The sequence below is a fragment of the Astatotilapia calliptera genome, chromosome 20 (genome assembly GCF_900246225.1).
Source record: "Astatotilapia calliptera chromosome 20, fAstCal1.2, whole genome shotgun sequence".
Classification (NCBI taxonomy): Eukaryota; Metazoa; Chordata; class Actinopteri; order Cichliformes; family Cichlidae; genus Astatotilapia; species Astatotilapia calliptera.
In genome coordinates, this window is record NC_039321.1 from 24,151,925 (window position 1) to 24,173,629 (window position 21,705).

Sequence of the window (21,705 nt, forward strand, 5' to 3'; positions counted from 1 at the left end):
GATAGTTTCTACAGAGGCTATATAAAGTGCTAGTGGTTGTGAGTGGTGGTTCAGTCCATGTTATTATTGTGTTTGAGGGTACAGTTGCTCATTGTGGGTGTGTGTATGTTCAGTCCATGAGTTTAACGTGGGTCAGATGTCAGGAGGCAGAGTTCAGGAGTCTGACAGCTGTGGGGAAGAAGCTGGTGGTCTGGAGGCTCCTGTGGCGCCTCCCAGAGGGCAGGAGGGTGAAGAGTCCATGTGATGGGTGACTGGGGTCTTTGATGATTTTCCCAGCCCTTTTCAGACACCGCTTCCTGTAGATGTCTTTTATGGCAGGAAGTGGTGCTCCGGCGATGCGCTGGGCAGTTTTCACGACCCTCTGCAACGCCTTCCGGTCCGAGGCAGAGCAGTTCCCGTACCAGACTGTTATACAGTTGGTCAGGATGCTCTCGATGGTGCAGCGATAGAAGTTCACCAGGATGTCTGAGGACAGGTGGTTCTTCCTCAGAGTCCTCAAGAAGAAGAGGCGCTGGTGAGCCTTCTTGACCAGCTTGGAGCAGTTGGTCGTCCAGGTGAGATCCTCGGAGATGTGGACTCCCAGGAACTTGAAGCTGCTCACACGCTCCACAGCCGTCCCCTTAATGTGGATGGGTGGATGTGGGTCAGCATTCCTCCTGTAGTCCACGATGAGCTCCTTGGTCTTCTCGGTGTTAAGCAGCAGGTTGTTTCTGTCGCACCACTCAGCCAGACGATCCACCTCCTCCCTGTAGGCGGCCTCATCGTTGTCACTGATGAGGCCAATCACCGTGGAGTCATCTGCAAACTTAATGATGGTGTTGGAACCATCAGCAGGTCTGCAGTCGTGGGTGAAGAGGGAGTAGAGGAAAGGGCTCATCACACAGCCTTGTGGTACACCGGTGTTCATTGGTAGATGAGCAGCGGTTATCCAGCCGGACATGTTGGGGGCGGTTGGTCAGGAAGTCCAGTAACCATTTGCAGATGAGGGAACTGATACCCAGGTCTGTCAGTTTCCTGATGAGTTGTGAGGGGTGGATTGTATTGAATGCTGAACTGAAGTCTATAAACAGCATTCTGGCGTAGGTGTTGTTGTTGTCCAGGTGTGAGAGGACAGAGTGCATTGCGATGGAGACTGCATCCTCTGTGCTCCTGTTCCGGCGGTATGCGAATTGGTGGGGGTCCAGGGTGGGGGGGAGACAGGATTTGAAGTGTGCTCTAAGCTCTTAGTGATGATGGGGGTGAGTGCTACTGGGCGGTAATCATTGAGGCAAGATGGATTGGAGTTTTTGGGTATCGGGACGATGGAGGTGGATTTGAAGCAGGCCGGTACCACAGCGTGGGCCAAGGACAGATTGAATATGTCTGTGAGCACTCCTGCAAGCTCCCCAGAACACGCTCTGAGAACACGCCCGGGGATGCCATCAGGGCCTGCAGCCTTGTGGACATTGATCCTGCTCAGCACCGCTCCTACATCGGTGGGGGAGAGAGTCATAGGTTGGTGGTCTGGCGTCATGTCTGCTTTGGTTGTGGTTGTGGGGTTCCCTCGCTCAAAACGAGCATAAAAGTTGTTGAGCTCGTTGAGGAAGGAGACATCAGAGGATGCGGGGGAGGGTTTGGTGGTCCTGTAGTCTGTGATGGTCTGGAGAGTTTATATATACAATTGACTCAACCATCAACACAAAAAGGTTATTATGTCCAGACACTTTTCATATTTAATTTCTGAGGTAGCCTATATTTAGTTTCATTTCCAATAAAATTAAAATTGAACACAATTCAGTGGGCTGGCCATAAAGCATCTGTCCTCTCATGCATGCATGCATTGATCGGACACCGATTCCAGCATTGGTTTTAAAATTCTCAGGATTTGGATTGATTCCCTCCAGCTCTACTTGGTGAGTGTTAGACATTTGCATCCATAAGAAAATGATAAATACAACAGGGATTGGAATATTGGATAAATATGTAATTTTAAGTGAAAAATCCTCATATTTTTTAAATTCCTCATTAGTTATTTGTGGGACCCAGATAAATATAGAAATCTACTTTACACTATTCAGAGACTGTTGATTCACGCTTTTATTCAAGAATCACGTCATGTTTTAATTTTTTTTTTTAAAAAGCTGCCTACTTATCTGGGGTACAGCTCCACAGACCTCCATTCATTTTTGCAACAGTGAGAGACAGCTCTGTCCTAGTTAACAAGTCTCCCAAGTTTCCCACAATGCCATGCGCACATAGCAGTTTTAGAATAAGTAGTTCACATTTATCTGTCACGCACAACAGCTTTGTGGTGCATATGTCAGTGATGTTTGTAGTAAAACTTTACCTTTTTTCATCAAATAAAATGTCGGGTTTTTGGGTTGTTTTTTGCGTAAACCATAAGTGATCATACCAGTGGGAGAAATAGGGTCATTCTCTTAGCCATGCACTCGCCAGCACTCTTGTTTCTCTTCAGATCGTATAAATCTTTCGCCTTTTACTAAAGATTTCCGTGGAGAGGAACAACAAGAGTTTTACTCAATTTTTTGATGCCCCATATTTGTGGGGCTTCTTTTTCAATGTTAAAAGAAGTAAATGTAATATCTGAAACTTGTTGCATTACTCCCAATGTAAACTGTCAGTAAGGCCTTTTATCGTGTGCCTCTTTATGCCGACCGTATTTATGTACCAATCCTCCAATATGGACTTTATTGAAACTCGGCAGCAGTTTCACGATGGACTAAAATAAACATGGAAATTCGTGTTACACCATTCAGAGACTGCTGATTCTTTTATTCAAGAGTCACGTCATGTTTTAAAGGAAAACCCAGATAAATTTTCACCGTTGAGGCGTCTAACAAAACGCAGGAGGCGGGGGTCTCCGTATTCCCACAATGCCATGCGCGCAAAGCAGTTAGTGTAAGTAGTTCACATGCATCTTGTCTTCCACAACACCTATGTGCTGCTTGTGCTGGTGATATTTGTAGTAAAAGTTTATCTTCGCGTATCAATGATAAATTCAACTTTTTTTTTTTTGCGTAAACCGTAAGTGATCATACCAGTGGGAGAAATGGGGTCATTCTCTTAGCCATGTACTCGCCAGCACTCTTGTTTCTCTTCAGATCGTATAAATCTTTCGCCTTTTACTAAAGATTTCCGTGGAGAGGAACAACAAGAGTTTTACTCAATTTTTTGATTCCCTGCGTTTGTGGGGCTTGTGATCTGTTTAAAAAACAAATAGTTAATTGCACCGTAGACAGAGAATTCTTGGCTAGTGCACTGTTGTGATTTCTGAGAATAGGTGCATGCATTATATACTTATGACATTTTAATACATTTAGCAGCTTTTCTGACTTATTGAGACTGCCAAACCTCATTGCCTTTCATACCACATCAAAGTGATTAATTAGCAGATAAACAATCAGGAAAGTTGATATTTTTCAAATATTAAGTAAATTAAGCAAGTACTTATTATATTTTACAACTACAGAACAATCTGTGCAATGAGCATGTAAAAGTTTTGAGTTAAAGTTTTGACATTCATCAGTCACCCAAACGTTTTATGCACTTTTTTGATCTTAAGTGGGCTGTATGTGGCCCACAATCTAAAACGAGTTTGAATCTCTGATATATAACACTGAAGCAAACAGCAGTATCTAGTGCAGTGAAGTATGCTAGATCGGGCTTGGTTGTCACAATTTTCACTCTTTGTGTGAACTAATGATCACTGAAACATCTTTCAATAACCACTCCTTCATTAAATTGAAGTTGAAGGTATAGCTCAAAACATCTATACCTTCTATTTTTGCAGTTAATTGTTACAAAAATAATTAACTATTAACAACACACTGACACTTTGTGACAGGCCATGTTGGTGGTCCCTATAATTATCAGTTGGGTTTCAGTAGAGATTGAAGAGAAATTATGCGTAACTTTGTATTTCATTTTTTCAGATAGAGACATCAGAAAGTTTAGAAATGGACTCCACCTAATGTTACTTAAATTAAACTATGACTATAAATCAGTGAATTATTCGATGTATGAGCAGTGAAATTAGGAATTTACAGTGCTTTAAAATGCAGTTACAAATTCTACTGAGAAGCGATTCCACATTCATGTCTCAGTGTTGATGAGATGTATCACTGACATCATTAAAAATAGAGAGAGGTTTCCTGCATCTTTAAGAAGACAAGCAGTGTTTTGTGCAAGATTTTCTAACTTGAGCAATAGCCAGCAAGCCAGTGCAAACAGATCAGTCTAAAAATCCACGACATCAATATCAAACTGACTCTGAACTCTTGTACTTTTTAAGGTTGATCCATGCTCGATCATCCAGGTAAGGAAACTAACTGAGATTTCCATTTTGAGGTTGCGAGTCTTTAGCTAGCAGTCCTATACCTCAGAGTCACACAAGTCAGTTATGTACAGTGGGGCAAAAAAGTATTTAGTCAGCCACCGATTGTGCAAGTTCCCCCACTTAAAATGATGACAGAGGTCAGTAATTTGCACCAGAGGTACACTTCAACTGTGAGAGACAGAATGTGAAAGAAAAATCCATGAATCCACATGGTAGGATTTGTAAAGAATTTATTCGTAAATCAGGGTGGAAAATAAGTATTTGGTCAATAACAAAAATACAACTCAATACTTTGTAACATAACCTTTGTTGTCAATAACAGGGTCAAACGTTTACTATAGGTCTTTACCAGGTTTGCACACACAGTAGCTGGTATTTTGGCCCATTCCTCCATGCAGATCTTCTCGAGAGCAGTGATGTTTTGGGGCTGTCGCCGAGCAACACGGACTTTCAACTCCCGCCACAGATTTTCTATGGGGTTGAGGTCTGGAGACTGGCTAGGCCACTCCAGGACTTTCAAATGCTTCTTACGGAGCCACTCCTTTGTTGCCCGGGCGGTGTGTTTTGGATCATTGTCATGTTGGAAGACCCAGCCTCGTTTCATCTTCAAAGTTCTCACTGATGGAAGGAGGTTTTGGCTCAAAATCTCACGATACATGGCCCCATTCATTCTGTCCTTAACACGGATCAGTCGTCCTGTCCCCTTGGCAGAAAAACAGCCCCATAGCATGATGTTTCCACCCCCATGCTTCACAGTAGGTATGGTGTTCTTGGGATGCAACTCAGTATTCTTCTTCCTCCAAACACGACGAGTTGAGTTTATACCAAAAAGTTCTACTTTGGTTTCATCTGACCACATGACATTCTCCCAATCCTCTGCTGTATCATCCATGTGCTCTCTGGCAAACCTCAGACGGGCCTGGACATGCACTGGCTTCAGCAGCGGAACACGTCTGGCACTGCGGGATTTGATTCCCTGCCGTTGTAGTGTGTTACTGATGGTGACCTTTGTTACTTTGGTCCCAGCTCTCTGCAGGTCATTCACCAGGTCCCCCCGTGTGGTTCTGGGATCTTTGCTCACCGTTCTCATGATCATTTTGACCCCACGGGATGAGATCTTGCGTGAAGCCCCAGATTGAGGGAGATTATCAGTGGTCTTGTATGTCTTCCATTTTCTGATGATTGCTCCTACAGTTGATTTTTTCACACCAAGCTGCTTGCCTATTGTAGATTCACTCTTCCCAGTCTGGTGCAGGTCTACAATACTTTTCCTGGTGTCCTTCGAAAGCTCTTTGGTCTTGGCCATGGCGGAGTTTGGAGTCTGACTGTTTGAGGCTGTGGACAGGTGTCTTTTATACAGATGATGAGTTCAAACAGGTGCCATTCATACAGGTAACGAGTGGGGGACAGAAAAGCTTCTTACAGAAGACGTTACAGGTCTGTGAGAGCCAGAGATTTTCCTTGTTTGAGGTGACCAAATACTTATTTTCCACCCTAATTTATGAATAAATTCTTTACAAATCCTACCATGTGAATTCATGGATTTTTTTTATCACATTCTGTCTCTCACAGTTGAAGTGTACCTCTGGTGCAAATTACTGACCTCTGTCATCATTTTAAGTGGGGGAACTTGCACAATCGGTGGCTGACTAAATACTTTTTTGCCCCACTGTATGCCCCTGAAATGCCAGAGATACAGAGATAAGTAACTTAAAGAAGTCCAGACGCTTTTCTTTGCAAGCTCCTTTGACTACGATGACCTGGATGACTGAGAACCTTCACAGACACAAGCTTTGTGAGCTTAGTTTGGGCAGACAACACAACAAAACCATACTTTCTTGACCTGGCTATTGATGAATGACTCAAAACAAACCATTCAGAGAACAAAGAAACAAAAATATCACTGCTTTTAAATGCCTACCCGCAAAATCATTTGTCATGCTCAGAGGCTTGTTAGTCACGTGTGACAACCAATCCAGAAACTAGTAAGACAACTATCTCAGACTGACCTCTTGTTAAACATTACCACATGGCTTTAACCAGATAGTGAGAGGTGGATTAATATCAAAGCGATTAATATCAGCTTTTTAATAAGTGTCTATATTTTAAAGGACTAAAATTGTGTCTTGTCTTTCGATACAAAAACAGCATGAAATGTTTTTTTTCACCCATCAAAATAACAAAATACTTCCTTCCTCCAAAGTTTTGTCTGTTTTCCACAAATTGACCACTGCAAACATGTGTGAAATCCACAAAAACAAGCAATGTGACAGCCAACCCTGGTCTACACTATCGGTCCAATTGTGCTAGTATTAGTCTGATACTATAACAGTGTTATAAAGTGTCCAGACACTTTTCATATTTAATTTCTGAGGTAGCCTATATTTAGTTTCATTTCCAATAAAATTAAAATTGAACACAATTCAGTGGGCTGGCCATAAAGCATCTGTCCTCTCATGCATGCATACATTGATCGGACACCGATTCCAGCATTGGTTTTAAAATTCTCAGGATTTGGATTGATTCCCTCCAGCTCTACTTGGTGAGTGTTAGACATTTGCATCCATAAGAAAATGATAAATCCAACAGGGATTGGAATATTGGATAAATATGTAATTTTAAGTGAAAAATCCTCATATTTTTTAAATTCCTCATTAGTTATTTGTGGGACCCAGATAAATATAGAAATCTACTTTACACTATTCAGAGACTGTTGATTCACGCTTTTATTCAAGAATCACGTCATGTTTTAATTTTTTTTTAAAAAGCTGCCTACTTATCTGGGGTACAGCTCCACAGACCTCCATTCATTTTTGCAACAGTGAGAGACAGCTCTGTCCTAGTTAACAAGTCTCCCAAGTTTCCCACAATGCCATGCGCACATAGCAGTTTTAGAATAAGTAGTTCACATTTATCTGTCACGCACAACAGCTTTGTGGTGTATATGTCAGTGATGTTTGCAGTAAAACTTTACCTTTTTTCATCAAATAAAATGTCGGGTTTTTGGGTTGTTTTTTTGCGTAAACCATAAGTGATCATACCAGTGGGAGAAATGGGGTCATTCTCTTAGCCATGCACTCGCCAGCACTCTTGTTAATCTTCAGATCGTATAAATCTTTCGCCTTTTACTAAAGATTTCCGTGGAGCGGAACAACAAGAGTTTTACTCAATTTTTTGATGCCCCATATTTGTGGGGCTTCTTTTTCAATGTTAAAAGAAGTAAATATAATATCTGAAACTTGTTGCATTACTCCCAATGTAAACTGTCAGTAAGGCCTTTTATCGTGTGCCTCTTTATGCCGACCGTATTTATGTACCAATCCTCCAATATGGACTTTATTGAAACTCGGCAGCAGTTTCACGATGGACTAAAATAAACATGGAAATTCGTGTTACACCATTCAGAGACTGCTGATTCTTTTATTCAAGAGTCACGTCATGTTTTAAAGGAAAACCCAGATAAATTTTCACCGTTGAGGCGTCTAACAAAACGCAGGAGGCGGGGTCTCCGTATTCCCACAATGCCATGCGCGCAAAGCAGTTAGTGTAAGTAGTTCACATGCATCTTGTCTTCCACAACACCTATGTGCTGCTTGTGCTGGTGATATTTGTAGTAAAAGTTTATCTTCGCGTATCAATGATAAAGTCAACTCTTCTTTTTTTTTTGCGTAAACCGTAAGTGATCATACCAGTGGGAGAAATGGGGTCATTCTCTTAGCCATGTACTCGCCAGCACTCTTGTTTCTCTTCAGATCGTATAAATCTTTCGCCTTTTACTAAAGATTTCCGTGGAGAGGAACAACAAGAGTTTTACTCAATTTTTTGATGCCCTGCGTTTGTGGGGCTTGTTTTCCATGTAAAAAAAAAAGTAAATGCTACATAAGTAAGATTTGGGTTTCTACAGTAGTTGGATGAAGGTCACTCCCAGGAACGCCCACGTGATACGGGAAGTAACGACAACGGTAGCTCTCCTCTATTTATAAAACTTGAAACTCGGTAGCAGTTTCACGATAGTCAGACAAACATGGAACTCAATATTACACCATTCAGAGACCGTTGATTATTTTATTCAAGAGTCCCATCATGTTTTAAACTGAAGAAGCGTTTAAAAGACACAGGGGGCGGGGTCTCCATATTCCCACAATGCCATGCACGCAGAGCAGCTTTATTTGTCACCCCCAATAAATTTGTAGTGCATGTATTATGGATATTTGTAGTAAAGGTTTGTCTTTACGTATCAAAGATAAACTCAATTTTTTTGAGTAAACTTTAAGTGATCATACCATTGCGCGAAATGGCGTCATTCTCTTAGCCGTGGTTTTGTTGGCAATTTTATTTATCTTCAGATTGTGTAGATATTTTGCGTATTATTAAAATTTTCTGTGCAGTGGAACAATAACAGTCCGAATTAATTTAACGATGCTTTGCATTAGTGCGATTCTCTTATAATGTTAAAGGAGAGAGCCATAGTTATAAGGTTAAGCAGTCACTGTGTCAGCTGTAATGCACCACTATGACCACTAGGATAAACACTAAGTAAAGCAATGATGTGGCATAATGCACACACTGCACAGTTTTGCAAGTATGCGTCTGTCAGAGCCGACACAAAGCCCTGTTCGCTCCGTGTCTACGGTAGCGCAAAGTCTACAGTGGCTGTAGACGGTTACGTCTTTTCATTGGCCCGGGGTCTGAGGTGAAGCGCTGAATCCCACTGTAGACTACCAATCTTCTGTCGACGGAAGTTGCGTCACCAAAATAACAACCCGCAGCGGGATAGCGAAGCAGCCGGTGTTGTGCCAAAAAGTGATTGTCTGCCAAAAACTGATTTCCGGTATTTGCCAAAAAGCGATTGCTCATATTTAAAGTGCTATAAGTAACTTGTTGGGCTATAATATGTTAAACATATGTCAAATGCATCCCTTATGGATGACATAAAGTCATCTTGAGCCACAAACAACATTCGTGTAACAAGATACAAGCCGCAATCAGTTTTTGGCAGCGACTTTTATATAACCTTTATTTATGCAGTAAAAAAAATCTCATTAACATTAAAAATGTATTTTGTAAGAGTAAGTTGCCCAACAGGACAGCAGAAATGGCACCAAATATTACAATAGTTCTGTAAAAATATTTTAAGTGGGGATAAAGGACCGGATTGGTTATAATGTAAGTACAAGTTGTAAAGATACTTAAAAAACAGATAATTTTTTAATTCTTTATGTAACCCCTTTGTATCCCCTGTTCACCGAAGTCTATTTACGAACATACGTAAAGATATTACACATAAAAAATACACAGAAACACTGGAAATCAGTTTTTGGCAGACAATCACTTTTTGGCACAACACCGGCAACTCCGGAGTTTTTCTGGAAACTGGCATTTCTTTTACGTTTACGGTGAATTATTAACTCTAAGACGCTACTGGATTTAACTGAAATTACACGAGGCTGAATAGCTCATTTAAGCCTTTTACTTTATGGTAAATGTTAGCTGCGCGCTAACCAACATCTAATGTATTACGCCCATTTCTAGTCTTTTCAGTGGCTACAACTGATGATGGCGACACTAGAATATCGTGTTATAAATCCACATGCCCCTGCACCTCGTCAGCAGGCCGGGTGAGAAGTATGGTCTTCACCAAACCTCCACAGGACCTGCTCAGCCGAGTCGCTGCCTTCACTCACGCACAAAAGCTTCTTCGAGCAGAGGGTGGTGCTTTCGGCGTCTCGTTACAAACGATGTGAGATATATGAAGTAGTAAGTGTATCGTATATTTAATGTCATACTAGGCAGGTTTACTGCATTTCCATTTACAACACATTTACCCGTGTATGGCTATTGTCAGTATATGTTGCTCGTTGTAAAGTTTCTTTAAGTGACATTCATTTAACATTCACAATGATATTGTTGATGGTAACGTGTATGATTACAGCATATCTGACAGGCACTTTTGACTGTACACAGTTGATTTTGTAAAGCCCCTTGCATTACGTTCATAATCAAGTTCACTGATTGACTGTCCTGCAGTGCTGTTTTCATGTATTCCTGTTTCATCCACTTTAATAAAGTGTCATGTGTTACAGTAACAGTGCGTTGTGGAATCACTTAAAGAATCCCTAAGTTGGGCTTTAATCTGCCTTCAGCATCACAATAGTCCTAAGGTCACTGACAAAACATACAAGTACAAATAAATAAATCAGTTGGTCACCCCCAGAAACGCCCCTGTGATACAGGAAGTTGTGTCAAGGGCAGCTCTTCTCTATTTATAAAACTGTACTTTATTGAAACTCAGCAGCAGTTTCATAATAGACTCCGATAAACATATAAATAAATGTTACACCATTCAGAGACTATTGATTCTTTTATTCAAGAGTCACCTGATGTTTTAAAAGAAAAACAAGATATTTAGCCATTGTTGAGATGCTTAACAAAACACAGGGGGCGGGGTCTCCACAATGCGCGTGGCATTGTGGGAATACCACAATGCCACGCGCAAAGCAGCAGAATAAGTATTTCACATTTATCTGTCGCCCTCAATAACTTTCTGGTGCATGTATTAGGGATATTTACAGTAAAGGTTTATCTTTGCGCATCAAAGATAAACTCAGTAGTTTGTTTGAGTAAACCGTAAGTGATTATGCCAGTGGGAGAAATGAGGTCATTCACGTAGCCGAAATCTCGTCAGCACTCTTGTTTCTCTTCAGATCGTATAAATCTTTCGCCTTTTACTAAAGATTTCCGTGGAGAGGAACAACAAGAGTTTTACTCAATTTTTTGATGCCCTGCGTTTGCGGGGCTTCTTCTATATGTTAAAAATAATACTTTGTCACTTCAGCGTAATGTTCCAGAAACTCAAAGCGTGTCTTCAGAATTACCAATATGCGACGAATGCACCAATTACAGAGTTTGTTTGTCGCGCACACAACCTCACATTGTGACATGTGGTGAAATGCTTATTACTGTGCAATGCCCGATTATTAAACGACAGTAGAGTTTACAGTTTACATTTTATGATAAAATGTAATGATTAGAAACAACAAATTCTAAGAACAATAAAACAAAAGCACAAGATAAAATTAACAGTAAAAAAGAATGTGCAATTAACGATTTAAGAGATAAATTATAATCAGTGTGCAAATAACAGGGTGCGTGCAATGACCGTGTGTATGAGAGACCAGTCCTACACCTGGTACAGGGCCCAAATAGCCTGGGGGAAGAAGCTCCTCTTCATTCTCTCTGGTTTGGCCTTAAGGGAGCAGAAGCGCTTCCCAGACCTCAACAGTGAGAAAAGTCCATTGTTGGGATGGGAGAGGTGCATCATAATCTTCCTGGTTTTGTTCTTGCACCGCTTGGTGTAGACGGACAGCAGGTCAGTAAGATCTGATCGGCCGAGCGCACCACTCTTTGCAGATCTCGTCTGTCCTGCTTGCTGCTGTTTCCAAACCAGGTGCAAATGCTTCCCGTCAGGATGCTCTCGATGGAAGTTCTTAAGCACCCTCAGTGGCAGATGGAAGTCTCCAAGCCTTCTGAGGAGAGGCTCGTGAGATTTCTTAAACAGGGTGTTAATGTGACAGGACCATGACAGATCCTGAGTTATGTGTACACCTAGGTACCGGAAACTGTCCACTCTCTCCACTCCCAATATGAACACACACGAAGTAAAAGAATGATGTGACACAATGCAATCACTGCACAGCTTTGCTAGTATCTGCTTACGATATTTTCTAACTATCGCCTCACAGTGGATGTTAGAGCTTTAAAAAAAATTTAACCTGTGGACATCACATTTTGGGTTGTCTAGACCACAATACAAAATTTTACACACATAGGTGTAAACATGTTCCCACGGGGGGGGGGGGGTTTAAGTAGCAGTTTTGGAACGAAATGTTTCGTGTTCCATGTTCAGAAGTCTTTTACTGTTCATTTTTTCACCTTTGTAACAGACATACGTCTTCCTGCAACTGTTAGCGGCACTTCAAATAAGCCATATTGCTGAAAGGGGCACAGTTGTTGTTTCTCATTTTGTTTTTGTACTCAGGAAAATAAAGAGTTTTGCACTTTTGTGACTTAGTGTTCTATCAAAATTTAAAAAGAATGTCCTCATATGTGGATATCATTTTTCTCAGAAACTATATCAGGTGAAAGATAATTCTTTGTTTTTCCATTCATCGGGTCCCAATCAGCACAAATAGCAACGAGAAATTAAAAATGCATGCCATGAAAGAGTTCGGAAGAGAAAAAACAAACTATCCGCTTCTTTCTCTCTCCGTCCGCTGGTCGGCAGCAGTGCGCATAGAAGCGGGTTTCCAACAACAAATAAAATCCGAAGAAAGGGGACGGCAAACGGAACTAAATGGCTGCTCCCTTATAAGCACAAGTTAACGAGAGTACATTTATTTAAATCTGTTTGTAGATTAAATGTAAACAGTGCGCGACGTAAAAGAGCGCGAGCGTCTACACGCGGACCTTTATTCCTGCTGTTGAGAAGTTTGAATCCCTCAACCGAGGACAGTCATGGTTGCAACTGATACTGTAAAAGCTGAAGTTTTTAATGACTGTGACAGTTGTGCTGATTTCACACACAGCACGCGGGGCAGCGGAATAATGAGAGCGCCATCTGGAAAGATTTTACTAGAACTAATGTTGATGCAGGGTTTATAAGAGGACTGAGCAGAGGTGAGGGAGTCACAGTGTTGTGCAAAACGTGACTTCCGGTGTTTGTTTTTACGTCTCATATAGCTGCTTACATTGGTAGATAGGCTGTACTCAAGCGGGGATTTACGAAGGTATCAACTATAAAGTAAGGAAATTACCTGTTACGCAAATATCATCTAGGTTATAAAATATCTTTATAGACCTAGTATGTTATATTTCTTGCGATTTCTGCTGCCGTATTGGCTGGATCTCTCCTAAAAACAGACATTTTTAATGTCAAAGAGACTTTTTAGCTGGGTAAATAAAGGATATGTAAAAGTCACGTTGCCACAAACTTGCAGTTTCTACCTTGTGACAATAGTGTTGTTTGCTATATCATATATCACATGATATCATTCATGAGCCATATGTTTGACATATGTTTGAGAAATTATACACCAACAAGTCACAACAGTTTAAATACAGTCAGTCAATTTTTGCCAATTACAGAAATCACTTTTCTGGCACTATATCAGCATCTCTGATGATGCTTTGCACAGACCTTTTCCATATCCATTTGTGGAGAACAAATGATTATGCAAACTCACACCTCACTAAATGCTCCACACATGCATTCACTTCAGATACAAAGTCTCAAGAGAACTGCACCAGAGTGTAAACAAAAAGGAAAGCGGACCCTGGGAGCACCGAAGGCAGTTTTGTGAGTTGCACATTAATAATTGGAAGATAAAATTCTCAGCTGACTCCTACCTGTCTTGGATTGTCAGGGGGTGGATATGGTATACACAAGCCTATCAGTGCATTGCTCAGTATGAAGGTTCCTCAAAGAGTTCACACTCCTATAGAAGTCTTGCAACAGCTGCAGGACATTTGTTGAATAGTGGCAGAGCATGGCTCCACGCAGATTTACTGTTGAGCTCTTCGTCCCTAATAATGGATGCATCAGAATAGTGACAGGTGCTACTGAAGGGTGTCATGTTGTGGTTAGTGTAGACAGTGCTGCCAGGCAAATTACCAATACTGACAAACTGACAAGCTAAACTCAGAGATACAGGAGCAGAGTGTGCACAGATGGATCTTTGTGGGTATGTCTTAGCATCAGTTGATTTAACAGAGGCTATAGTCAAAATCCTGGAGCAAACTGAGGAAGTAACACATTCAGGATGCCAAGATGACCCATCTCTTTCGTCTGTGATTATGTGCACCCAGGCCCTTAGCGCTGCACTGACCAAACTTACAGTAAACAAGGGTGTGAGAGGTCTGTAGGAGACATGTTAGGTCATATTAAGAGCACTTCTTTATCTGGATTTGGTAATCCCATAAAAGTCTTTATCTGTAAAAATATTTATTTTTATATGTAAAAGTTAGGCTTTCTGTCTTGAAGTGTAACGCTCTCTTTAACTTATGTGCCACCAAAAAGCTTCCTTTTAGTAATTGTGATTAAATGATATGATGCAGTAAATATAAATAAAAAAATATTTTCACTGAGGAAAAAAGTTTCTTTATGAAACTGCTTATAAAAAATTTTGATTGATGGATTTTTAATGGCACATGACTTCAGGGAAGAGTCATTGCTGCTGACTACCCCTTGTTTTCGGAAATGGTCACTTCACGGCAAAGTAATACAGAATACAAGCCATAGAAAAAATAAATATACCATTTATTCTCAGATGAGGTTTTATTTTCTACATTTTAAAGAAAGCATCACAGACAGTTCTTAAGAGCATTTTTGGTTTAATTCTTTAGGCACTACAAGCATTACACCCACTTAATTGTATTAAATGGTGCAAACACACTAAACAATTTAATGTATAGCACTGATGTTTTTTTACACAGATTTTCTCTTATCTTGGTTAAGGTTTTCAGAGTCATACATGTGAAATTATTTACAAATCCAATCAAAGAAAATTTTGCTCTTTTCAAACTTTAAATTAAATCAAACACTTGCATAACTACGCCGTTCACAGCAAAACCAATAAATCAGCTAAATGTTTCTTCATTGCAGGCATTAGTGAAAATGACTTTTAAACCATTATGTCAAAGGCACAGCTATATTTAGCTTTTCTATTAGTAGTAAATGTAGAAAATCAGGACCTCCAGTTCTCGCTAATACTTTTCGTTATTATGCAATGGATTTTCCATTTCATATCAGGTTGATTAAGTCACAGTGATCTCCTGCAGCAGATCGGCAGGGAAGTAGCCCAGCTTGCGTCCAGTGCTGACCTTCAAGTAGCCGCCTTTCTCATCTCCTTTCTTCACCACAATCTGAAACACAGAGTGACAACAGATTAAGCAACCTTTTTATTATAAAGACAAAGAACTTTGATTTACAATTTGGGTCATAATTTATAAAAGACACATCTTTGTACAAAAACACAGTGGATTTCAAATCAAACAATAGAAATGTATTGAAGTGCAGACTTTTGACTTTAATTCAAGTGGTTTTACACACTTTTTTGCAGAAAAGAAAATGCACTATCTTATGTGTGTGCGCGCATCTTACTAAAAAGACAAAGTCTCACTGAAATGAAAAACGTCCTGACAGTGGGGGGCTCAGCAACAGCACTGTTGTCCCACACACACACACACACACACACACACACACACACACACACACACACACACACACACACACACACACACACACACACACACACACACACACACACACACACATACCTGTCTGTGAAGGTTCTCAGTCATCCAGGTCATCGTAGTCTAAAGAGGTTGGAAAGGAAAGCGTTCCAGATTTTAAGCCCTATGGGAGTGTCCCCAAGAGGGTCACAGACCCCCTGTTGATCCTAAAATCTGGGACTCCATACCAATTGCTCTTAGAACTGAAGAAGCTTCTCAGATGAGAGGTGTAACATCTTCAAGGAAACTTAAAGATCCCAGATGCTTTTCTTTCCAAGCTCCTTAAACCACACACACACACACACACACACACACACACACACACACACACACACACACACACACACACACACACACACACACACACACACACACATACTGAAGTTACCTGGTCTTTCTTAAGTGTAATTTGTCCCATCTCTCTGTTTCCCACAAAGGAGCGCGTCACCTTGTAAACTCTTTCTGATGCTCGGACTTTTATGAGGTAGTTGGCGGGGAAGTAGCCGGACTTCTCTCCCATCTTTCCCTGACAACACAGAGCAGAATTTGTGTACTCATCAGCAATAGCACAAACTGAAACAGCATTTGTAAACCTCTAAGAACTTTAACTCACTCTCCACCACTCTTCATTGGAGTCATCCAACACTGTGATCCGATCACCAGGGCTAGTAAACACATTCTCAGTAAGTGCTTTTGTCACTGGCTTTATATTAAAACTGAAAGTTGATTAAATTTAACAAAATAGAAATAATTATTCATTAGTGTTCAGATTTGATTGTGATTTTCTTACTGAAAGTCAAGGTCATCTTTCTCAATGGCCTTGAAGCGGTAGAGAGCCAGGTAATAGTGGGACTGGGAGAAAGTGCCTTTAGTCTAGGGACAAAAAAAGCATGGATGCTAATTTATATGGCAAATGTTATTAAATTTAAATTAAAAACAAAACATGCACGTATGGTGCTACTTAGCAACAAAGCGTTACATGTATGAAATAATCGACTGCTTACCTTGTCATCTGCTTTGTCTCCTCCTTTCTCTTTTTTATCATCAGGCTTCCCTGTTTGAGTATCAGACATCACACAATCATATCTTTTATGACTAACTTGCATATTTTACACCACAGAGATAAGCTCTTGCTTTAACTCTACCTTCTCCTCCCTCCTCATTCTCTTTGGGCTGTTGGTTCTCCTCTTCCTCCTCTTCCATCATCATCATCATCTAGAGGACACAGCAGTGTTAAAACAGCACTGATCACTGATTCCCCTCTTCCACAGATTAGGTGTCCTTTATTTCTTTTAGTTTGTTTCTTTTGTGTTCTTTTTTCATATTTTTGTTTGCATGTACTATAAAATTGGAAATAGTACAAAATAAAAAGTTTAAAAAAAAACCAGCACTGATCTCATATTTTATATATAAAACATGAAATCTGTTCTTAAAATGATTTCAAACACTGCATTTTCTTGATTACATAAATTGTATTTATTTTGTTTGTAGTGAGTCAGTCCCTGAAAACTGTTGAAATTCATAGATTTTATGTTTTGATTAAGATTATTATAAATGCTTACATTTTTCTTATCATTTTCATTCTTCTTACGCTCCTTATTTGCCATGATGACGCCAACCCGCAGGGTGTCGAAAACTGGGTCGTTCCGGTTTGGGTTGTCTGGTTAAGGACAGGGATAAACACAAAATCAACATGGAGTATAAGAATTGCTACACTGCACTAGATTGACTAGTCTATGTTTTCAAGATCCCGAAGAGTTAATCTAAAAAGGAAAACTATATTTACTCATTCAGATATTTCTAAACATATGCAGATTCCAAGATCATCAGTTCAAACAATTGTACATAAGTTATTCAAATGTGTCACCAGATTGCCGAGATCTGGAAGAAGACTCGAATGTCACCTGCAGAAGAGTGAAGGAACCCAGGAACCACTAAGATTCAAGCCTGCCATGAACTTGAAACTGTTCAAATACCAGTGTCACTGTCCACAGTGTAGTAACTTTTACATCACTCTGGACGGAGTGGGTGTTGACCAAGAAAGAAACCTCTGCTCCAAAAACACCACTTTCAAGCTTGGTCAAGATTTGCAGCAGCCCACATGGACAAGTCAAATGCCTCCTGGAGAAAAATGTTATGATCAGACAAGACAAAGATATAACTATTTGGCCACAATGACAAGTGGTATTTTTGGAGGAGTAAAGGTGAAGCTTTCAGACCTAAGGACACTGTACCAACTGTTAAGCATGGTGGTAGTAGCATCATGCTTTGGGGCTGTTTTGCTGCCAGTGGTACTGTTATAGTGTACAAAGCGGCCGGAATAATGAACAAGGAGGACTACCTACAAATTCTTCAAATTCACCTCAAATCAACAGCTAGATGGTTGAAACATGGCTGGTTGGATAGCAGGAAGCCAACAAATTTATACTAATTCTGCCAAGATGAATGGTCAAGTGTATCATTATGTCAGAAGCTCGTTGATGACTACCATTTTTTCTGGTCAGGTTATACCTTGCTGAGAGACACTGAACCAATTTTTAGTGGGGTTGTATGTATATATTTGAGACCACATGTATACTTTTGACCCCTGTATAGATTATAGATTATAAACTTGTGTACACAATTATTGTTTTTTTCAAGTCACTAAGGGTGTATACTGTACAATCATTTCCCCCTGGAACAAGAACAAACCAAAGAATTAAAATGCTAAAATTACCGTGACCATCGTGATAAATTCTTCTTATTATTAAATCACTGATATTTAGTAGTTGGAGCACTTCAGTTGCTGCACGGAGGACCAGGGGAAATAACAAAGTGAAGGTAAGTGAATGTGAATTATGGAGGGAAAATAACCAAACAAGTGTTTGCTGTTTCACTTTACTTGTTTTTTTTAATTTTATTTTAGTGTTAACTAAATGTATGACGCACTGGGATAAAAGGATCAGGGTTATAGTGACACAACACATTCTGCTGTTTTTCTAAGAAATATTATTTCCCAACACAAAGGTCAGAATGTTGCTTGAACGTCTGCTTTGCACTGTCCTTTAAAAATGTTTTTCTTTTTAAATTTTGCTGTCATTAAATTAATCATTTCAAGCACATTTAAGTTTAAAAATCTTTAAATGCAGCTTGTTAAATATATTGACTGCAAGTGTTGCTAAAGAGAAAATGCAGACACCGTGCTTAGTTTCCTTTGCGATAGCAGCCTTGAATTTAAGGTTAAGAAATTTATATACACAAGAGATATATTGCCGTTCCAGATTCAGTGGACTCACTTGGGTCTGGTTGGTCACTGCTGTACAGAGGGGAGCTGTAGGCCCTTCTGAATCCAGGCGGCTACAGGAAAGAAGAAAAAAAGTTTTTTAAAAAAGTTTTAAAAAATATATCTCTCTCACTCTCAAGGGCAGTAAAAGGAAACTGCAGATGTTACAAATATAGTTTCATATTCAGTGCACATCAGCAAACTCACAATTTTGCCAAAACACCTCTGAAACTCAACATACGACTGACATGAGTGGTGGATGTTGGTCTTACAGTTTTTGCATCTCAGGCAAAATTTGTTGTTCACTGAAAGATGAGGAACCAAAATTAACAGTCTCAATTTTTAGAACAAATACCTATGGGATTATATGATGATTGATTATTTATATCATTAATATAAAAAAACAGCACTTACAGACTATCATGCGAGCGCAGACGTCACAAAACTTGGGCTTCTTGCAGTAGTGGTCCTTGAATTTGTGGGGTTTGTCATTGACCCGGACAAGCTCTGAAGGAGGTTCTGGTTCCTTCTCCTCCACCTCCACTTCCTCCTCATATATGAAATAGACCTACAGACCCAAGGGACATATGTCAGACAAAAAAACTCAACAACAAAGATGTGATAGAGTTGTTATATAAGTTGTTATTAAAGTTTTTAAATGTTAAACATACTGAGCTGCCAGTGTCAATGTCACACAGTGTTGTAAAGTATTACATTAGTGTCTTGCCTTGTTTGTTTATCAGCTGGTACCTGATCTCTGTCTTACATTTAGCTTTTCAGGACCTAGTGAATAACATTTCGATGACTAATCCAGATCAGCCAGCAGTGCTCAGTTTTTTTCCATAAGGTTGTATAAGACAGGGACACTTAAGCTCATATTGTTTCCAGCTGATGCTGCACTGCAACCATGTCCCAGTTGGTGGCTATTTTAAACAGCCCAAGAATTGCACTGCTAATGGCGGGGGGTTGACATGGTGCTGTCACTCACAGTGTCTCCGTCCTCCCTCACTACATTGTCAGGAGCTGGGGGGTTGTCATGGATATCCACAGAGTTTTTGTCATCGTCCCTAACACACACACACACACAAAGAAAAAACACACTCAGCCATGAGTGAGGTTAACTGGTGCGGCTATAGATAGTTATTTTGTTTATTCTCAACATTATGATCACTTTTAATTCTAAAGGAACATGTAAGCATATAAAGTGAGGAACAAGGTTTTGCATATAAACAATCTTTAAAAAAACCAAACACAAGTAAAAGTGAAACTGCCATTCCACCTTAAAATAGTAGAATCATGGCAATATAAGACTCAATTTGTTTAAGGATATCCTTGCCGCACATTCTTTCAAGTGGACATAGAGCTGCTTTAGACATGATGCTCTAGAATATTTTTATGGCATGGGCTAGTGCAGTATTTAGTAAACAGGAAATGGAATTAAGACTTAAATGGTAAACAAGTGCTACAACTAAGCCAATAAAATGAGTATCAAGAGGCGAGTATATTGATTTTAAGAATTATACTTACGGCTCCATGGTTTGATGTAGACAGCGTTAGTTCACCTCCACCTAGAAAGTAAAGAGTTAGGTGTTGTTTTTCCCCCCCAAAAGATTATGACACAATTTAATAAAAGTTATATCATGAGAGAATGTATTACTAATTATTTGTTTACTCAAAACTTTGAAATACTTAGCCCATATCCACTATTATGTCAAATTGTTTTCAAAGTAGGTGCTACTGAAAAGTTAAATACACATTTCTGAACTTCTTAGAGGGAAGTTGAAAGAAATATCAGAAAATAAGCCTGCATTTGGTTTTGATTAAAAATGTATTTAAGAAGTATCAAATGTGGTAATACAATAGAAAATATATTCCTGTGTCTGTGTGAACGCTACATGCACTTGCATATCCACGCAGTGTTAGAATGTGCTCGTCTTCTATACTATTCTAGGGTTGTGAAATTTAATCTCATCACAGCTAAATTTGGCTGCCTCTGTCAGCCTGGAAAAAAGCAACAAAAAATAAAAAAAATGTTATGGAAATAAAAAAAATCTGAGTTTGTAAAGTGACAGAGATAATCTCAGAGTTGGGGTTGTTTAGCTCGTGTTTTAAAACTAATGGAACTTCACTCAAATTAATTCAAATAAACTGAGTGATTATAACACAGGTCATGCACAAACATTTTTTCATTAAAAACATTCTTTAAACTACAGTATTGGCCTACCTTTTGTCTAAATTTGTACAGATCGCACTGAAGAAATCATAAATCCGTTGTGCTGGCAAAATCTCAGTGAATGGGTTTTCACCTGCTGGCAATGACCAGAGCCCTGTATGGTCAGTATGTTACAAAGCAGCTTCACTTCAGGCCCTCGGGATGCTGGGCTGTCAAAAAGTCTGGTCCCTCTGTGTTTTTTAGATATTTTCCAAAGTGACTTTAGGTTGTAGTTTGAGTGTATATCTGGAGATGTGTATCTATGATTTTGGGTGTGTGCTTGTGTGCATGCCAGGCTTAGCGGTCCTATGTCAAGCTGACACTTTGCAACAGCTGAGGACCTTGGACTGAGCACCGATGACGGGGGGAAATCAGATACAATTTCTCCTTCTGTCTTCAATACATCTCTTTCCCCTTGTCCCACTTGTTCAAATTAACAATGCCGGTGGCCTTTATAATAAACATATTTTTTCCATATCATGCTGTATCTGTGTGCATATGAATTATTATGATATGCCCCTTACTATGTTTTACTATATATATATATATATATATATATATATATATATATATATATATATATATATATATATATATATATATATA

General features: G+C 39.6%; 1 protein-coding gene and 5 non-coding genes across 7 annotated transcripts; 5 read left to right on the plus strand and 1 right to left on the minus strand.

Annotated features, from left to right (window-relative positions):
• The first annotated feature begins 2,435 nt into the window (after positions 1-2,435).
• On the plus strand, positions 2,436-2,549 carry LOC113014039 (U5 spliceosomal RNA). The gene has a single exon (XR_003270907.1). It is a non-coding gene; the product is annotated as a U5 spliceosomal RNA (small nuclear RNA).
• Positions 2,550-3,081: 532 nt separating this feature from the next.
• LOC113014048 (U5 spliceosomal RNA) lies at positions 3,082-3,195 on the plus strand. Its single transcript, XR_003270916.1, has one exon. It is a non-coding gene; the product is annotated as a U5 spliceosomal RNA (small nuclear RNA).
• A 4,225-nt stretch (positions 3,196-7,420) lies between these two features.
• On the plus strand, positions 7,421-7,534 carry LOC113014049 (U5 spliceosomal RNA). The gene has a single exon (XR_003270917.1). It is a non-coding gene; the product is annotated as a U5 spliceosomal RNA (small nuclear RNA).
• A 534-nt stretch (positions 7,535-8,068) lies between these two features.
• On the plus strand, positions 8,069-8,182 carry LOC113014046 (U5 spliceosomal RNA). Its single transcript, XR_003270914.1, has one exon. It is a non-coding gene; the product is annotated as a U5 spliceosomal RNA (small nuclear RNA).
• A 2,838-nt stretch (positions 8,183-11,020) lies between these two features.
• LOC113014042 (U5 spliceosomal RNA) lies at positions 11,021-11,134 on the plus strand. The gene has a single exon (XR_003270910.1). It is a non-coding gene; the product is annotated as a U5 spliceosomal RNA (small nuclear RNA).
• A 3,574-nt stretch (positions 11,135-14,708) lies between these two features.
• stac3 (SH3 and cysteine rich domain 3) lies at positions 14,709-21,228 on the minus strand. 2 transcript variants are annotated; one of them, XM_026154083.1, is made up of 13 exons: positions 21,112-21,173; positions 20,415-20,455; positions 19,876-19,954; positions 19,302-19,455; positions 19,095-19,192; positions 18,901-18,961; positions 17,188-17,285; positions 16,771-16,840; positions 16,630-16,679; positions 16,416-16,498; positions 16,239-16,290; positions 16,014-16,151; positions 14,709-15,256 (listed from the first exon to the last, which is right to left on the minus strand). In XM_026154083.1, exons 2-13 carry the CDS (start codon positions 20,420-20,422, stop codon positions 15,149-15,151), a joined length of 999 nt encoding a protein of 332 aa, XP_026009868.1. In that variant the 5' UTR covers positions 20,423-20,455; positions 21,112-21,173; the 3' UTR covers positions 14,709-15,148. The 2 variants fall into 2 exon arrangements, with proteins under 2 accessions (XP_026009868.1, XP_026009869.1); XM_026154084.1 differs by lacking the exon at positions 20,415-20,455 and having other exon boundaries at positions 21,112-21,228.
• Between the last annotated feature and the right edge of the window lie 477 nt (positions 21,229-21,705).

Bases quoted from the DNA above. Each gene is read 5' to 3' on its own strand.
- stac3 (XM_026154083.1), bottom strand. The intron at 19,193-19,301 runs GTAAGTGCTGTT...CTCATCTTTCAG, and splicing joins CTGCGCTCGCATGATAGTCT to TGAACAACAAATTTTGCCTG. The intron at 16,680-16,770 runs GTAGAGTTAAAG...ATACTCAAACAG, and splicing joins GAATGAGGAGGGAGGAGAAG to GGAAGCCTGATGATAAAAAA.